This window comes from Rhodnius prolixus, unplaced genomic scaffold (genome assembly GCF_049639745.1).
Source record: "Rhodnius prolixus isolate KJV_2025 unplaced genomic scaffold, Rpr scaffold_20, whole genome shotgun sequence".
NCBI lineage: Eukaryota > Metazoa > Arthropoda > Insecta > Hemiptera > Reduviidae > Rhodnius > Rhodnius prolixus.
The window spans coordinates 392,752-397,835 of NW_027411595.1; the positions used below are offsets into that span (position 1 = coordinate 392,752).

Genomic DNA, 5,084 nt, shown 5'->3' on the forward strand with positions numbered 1-5,084 from the left:
TGGTGAAGCGGCGAGCATAGCAATAGGAATATGTCTCAAGTCGGCGCACGCTTGCCACTTCTGCGTGCAAAACGTGTTGTTTTAGTGATAGTTGGGATTCACAAGGTGTTGCATAGTAGTTACTGCCCATTTTCTTTCGTTAAAATTGGCAAATGTATGTGATTAAGTTTAATATTAATTTATTTGCATGTAGTGTCAATTCATAAAATTGTATACTTATTAACTTTGCAGTATTGTATTCTCAAACTTAAATCAATCGTATTCAAAGGTAATATTTGAACCATTTTTTTAAAATGTTTCGACAACATTATTTTTATTTTACCAGATCCTTCTGAAAATGGATAAATGGTTAAAAAGAAGAAAGCTTAACGATGATAATAGTGATAATGATAACGTTAGGGACCAAGTTAATGAGCCAACCCCCGGCACAAGTAAAAATACTTCTTGCTCAAAAAAAATACGTTGTCCATCGGAAATATAATGATGATTTTTTGAAATTTGGATTTGCCTCTACAATGGAAAATGACATAGTTGTTCCCGAGTGTGTGATATGTGGTTTTAAATTATCAAATAGTGCTATGGTTCCTAGCAAACTCCAACGTCACTTGGTGACTAATCTTCCTTCTCTTTCAACAAGAGATAAAAGCTATTTTGAAAGGTCTTTATCATCAAAAATCAAGCAAGTAAAAGTTTTTGAAAAACAAGTATGTGTGTCTGAAAAGGCTCATTTAGCTTCTTACGAAATAGCTGAATTGATTGCTGTTAACTTAAAACCTCACAATTGGGCTGAAGAAATTATATTACCTGCTTGTCGCAAAATTGTAAAAACAATGATTGGTGGATCAGCTGATATTGATATTTGCAAAATACCACTTTCAAATGATACAATCCATCGCAGAATTAAAGATATGTCACAAAATATTGAGCATAATACTGCAAAAACTCTTGCAAATTCGAATTTTGCTCTACAAATCGACGAAACAACAGATATTACAGGAAATGCTCAATTAATTGCATTCGTTAGATTTATTCACGAAAATGATATAATTAATCAATTTTTATGTTGTCGGGAGTTACCTGATTTTACAACTGGTAAACATATTTTTCAAGTAATTAGTTCATATTTAGAAGAAATTAAAGTTTCTTGGAAGTCATGTATTGGCATTTGCACAGATGGTGCTCCAGCTATGACTGGACATCTAAAAGGATTTGTAGCACATGTTAAAGAACTGAATGAGGATATATTAGCTACCCATTGTTTTTTGCATCGAGAAGCACTTGTTACAAAATTTTTGCCATCAGATTTGAAAATAGTCCTGGAACAATGTGTTAAAATGGTTAATTATATCAAATCAAAACCATTAGAAAGTCGATTATTTAGTAAATTATGCCAAGCTATGGAAGCCAAGTACGAATCCTTGTTACTCCATACAGAAGTAAGATGGTTGTCCAGAGGAAAAGTTATATCTCGTGTACTGGAATTAAAAGACGAAATGAAAATGTTTTTTGAACAAGATAAAAATTATGAATTTGTTCATTTGTTAGAAGATAAAATATGGTGTACTAAACTAGCTTACTTATCAGACATTTTTGTTATTTTTAACAACATCAATTCAAGTATGCAAGGGCCTAATCAAAATATCTTAAACTCAACCGATAAGAAAGTGGGATTCAAAAAACAAATAACTTTATGGAAGAATAAAGCTCAGGAAGACAATTTAGAAAAGTTTGAGTCAGTCCCTAAAGGCAGTTATAAAACTATTAAATTAATTGTTATTGATCATTTGACAACATTAGAAGAGAGAATTATTCATTATTTCCCAAAATTAGATATTAAGAAATTTGATTGGGTTCGTAATCCATTTCTCATAACGGATACTTCTATATTTGACTTAACTTTGAATGAAGAGGAAGAACTCATTTTGCTTTCCAATAATCGAGATTTAATTTTAAAACATTCTGAAGAATCAATTAATTCATTTTGGATTAACGTCAGATGCGATTATCCAATGATAGCCAAAAAAGCTTTAAACATATTATTACAATTTTCCACATCTTATTTGTGTGAATTCGGATTTTCAGCACTAGCCAATATTAAAACTAAAAAAAGATCAAGATTGTTAAATGTAGAAGACGATATGAGAGTAGCATTGTCATTTTTACGACCAAATATAAATGAAATTATCAAAAAACATCAAGCTCAAATTTCGCATTAAAAATATTTTTATTATTAACTTGTAGATAATCCCATAACAAACGTTTAGTTATTATTGTAGTATATATTAGTTTATTTCGTATATTTAAAATTTTTGTCATAAACTATTTACGCAGTGTGTGGTAGAAAATAAATAATTTTTATCTTTTTCTTTGTGTGCCGCCAAATTTTGAAATCGCTATGTGCCGCAACAAAAAAAAAGTTGAGAATCACTGTTGTACGCTAATGAGTACTTCGTCGCCTGGTAGTACTTTTGAAGAAGCATATGGGTGATGGGTATACAATTATATGCCCCCGATTGAATTGTCAAACTGACATTTCTCATCCAAATTTAACACTTCCATGATGATTATAGAACGTAATAACCTGCAGTCAGAAAAAATTGAACACTACTGTTGGTCAACAAAAAGAAAGTTAAAAATTGCAAGGATTTTTGGGAGGCAATAAACCGAGTCAGAAGGATTAAAGGTAAGAGAGAGCCAGTTCCCTTGGAAAAAATAATTGCTTTTTATAGGGCTCTATACCCTCCCAGAGAGGATTTGAAAATTGTTTGTCCAGGGTTATTTTCGGTACGCAAGCTTGATACGGATATCTCACTAGAAGAACTACAGACTGCCGTGTTGAAGTGTAATAAAGGGAAAGCACCAGGTATTGACACTGTCCCGTATGAGGCATATAAAATCCTACCCGCTAACTGGGAACACTACTTGCTTAATCTTTTTAATACTGTTTTTAATTACGGGGAGATTCCGGACAAATGGGTCGAAATTACAATGCATTTCATACACAAGAAAGGTGATAAAGAAAATCCTGCAAACTATCGAGGTATTGCTCTAATAAATACTATCACGAAACTTTTTCCGAACATCCTTGCTCAGAGGCTAATGAATTGGTCAGAAAAGAACAATATACTACCGGAAGAACAGAATGGATTCAGAAGTAATAGGGGATGCACCGACAATATATTCGTGCTCAGTTCGGCAATAAACATAAGCCTTAGACTTGATAAAAGATCGCTCGTTGCCATCTTTGTAGATTTTAAACGGGTTTTCGACACCGTCAATCACACTATACTGTTTCAGAAGTTAGCACAGATTGGTGTAAGTGTAAAAATGATAAATTTAATAAAAAATATTTATAGTAAATCTAAAATTAAACTTGAAAATCAAGAGATAGAATTAACTAAGGGAATATTACAGGGTGATGTTATTTATCCATTACTTTTCTCGTTGTTCGTCCATGATACAGTTAAGTGCCTTAAGACGGATGGCACTAGCGGTATCGCTATTAATGAGTTAACCGATTTAAACGCCCTTTTATTTGCCGACGATTTGGTCATTCTGTCAAATACAATAGTAGAAGCGCAAAAGAAATTACATCTACTTGAGCAATACTGTGAGAACCATGAACTCGAAGTTAACTTGGATAAAACCAACGCTGTAGTTTTCAAACGAGGTAGAAATAAACACACTAGGCCGTTAATGTATACCAATAAAGAAATTAAAATTTTGGATAAATACTGCTATCTTGGTGTTTTGTTCAATTCGTCGGGTAGATTTCTGAAAAATTCAGAATTTTTTGTTAAAAAAGGTATGCTTGCCTCAGCTAATACCCGAAGTATTTTAAATAAAACGCGCAGCAATAATTGGGCCACTGAGATGACTTTATGTAATTCCATGGTAGAGTCGACGGTGTTATATTCGGCAGAAGTTTGGGCACCTTTATATTGTCATAAATTGGAAGTAGTGCCATTGAGATTTTATAAGTCTTTATATCACTGGCCAAGAAACACACCTAACCATTTTGTAAGATTGGAAAGTGGTCACAATAATATTGAAATAAAAATTGTTAAGCGTATGGTTACATGGCTGTGCAGAGTAATGGAAATGGACTCGTCCAGATTACATAAAATTTGTATTCAAAGGTTGAAAGCTCTAGATAAATGGTCGGGCAATAAAATACACTATAATTGGTACACACAATTAAAAGAGAAATTGTCCAAGGTTGGAATGATACATATCATAAATTATGAAAATCCAGATATAATACACAAAGAATTACCTAACTTAGTGGAAAAATATGTAAACCACCATATTAGTAAAGATGTAGAATCTGTTCTTAATTCTAACTATAACAAAATGTATAGATGCATAAGGGCCCTAGGCTTTAAAGAAAGTTATTTGCAAATTCATTGTAATTTAAGTAAACGCAGAATATTAAGCCAATTAAGGATATCAAATGAGAACCGATTTAAATTATTTTTTAAAGGAAATTTGTATACACTTGAAACAGGGGAAAATTGTACAATTTGTAATCTTCAGAAACCTGAAAATTTAATTCATTTCTTGTTAAATTGTCCAATATATAGTAGCTGCCGTAAAAAATACTTAACTAAATATATTGATAGATCGTTAGATGAGCTGGGTAATTTGGAAAAAATTTTATGTATTTCTGATTTGGAGCACTTGAATAATGTGTATTATTATACAGTCTCAGCACTGAAAGTAAGAGCTTTTATTTTGAATGAATAGTGTTTGTAGTTTGGCTTCCGACCACAATATATTGTCTTGTGCATTGATCTGTTAAATAGTTCCACCAGAAGTTGGTGATTTTGTTTAATAAATTTATTTTTGTTCCTTTTAATTCAATACAAGTTTGTAATGTTACTATTTTCTTATTTATATAAATATTATTGTATTCACTATCAACTCCTTGTTAGGAGATATTGTAATCTCAAAAAACAATAAAATCTATGTCTATGTCTATGGTATACAATTATATGCCCCCGATTGAATTGTCAAACTGAAATTTCTCATCCAAATTTAACACTTCCATGATGATTATAGAACTTAATAACCTGCAGTCTGAA

At 31.8% G+C, this 5,084-nt stretch overlaps 1 protein-coding gene across 1 annotated transcript; it reads left to right on the forward strand.

Moving 5' to 3' along the window:
- The first annotated feature begins 371 nt into the window (after positions 1–371).
- Positions 372–2,253, forward strand: LOC141451959 (SCAN domain-containing protein 3-like). Its single transcript, XM_074123775.1, has 2 exons — positions 372–2,144; positions 2,242–2,253. The coding sequence occupies exons 1-2, from the start codon at positions 372–374 to the stop codon at positions 2,251–2,253; spliced, it is 1,785 nt and encodes a 594-aa protein (XP_073979876.1).
- Positions 2,254–5,084: the final 2,831 nt, after the last annotated feature.

Bases quoted from the DNA above. Each gene is read 5' to 3' on its own strand.
- LOC141451959 (XM_074123775.1), top strand. From the start codon at position 372: ATGATAATAGTGATAATGATAACGTTAGGGACCAAGTTAATGAGCCAA.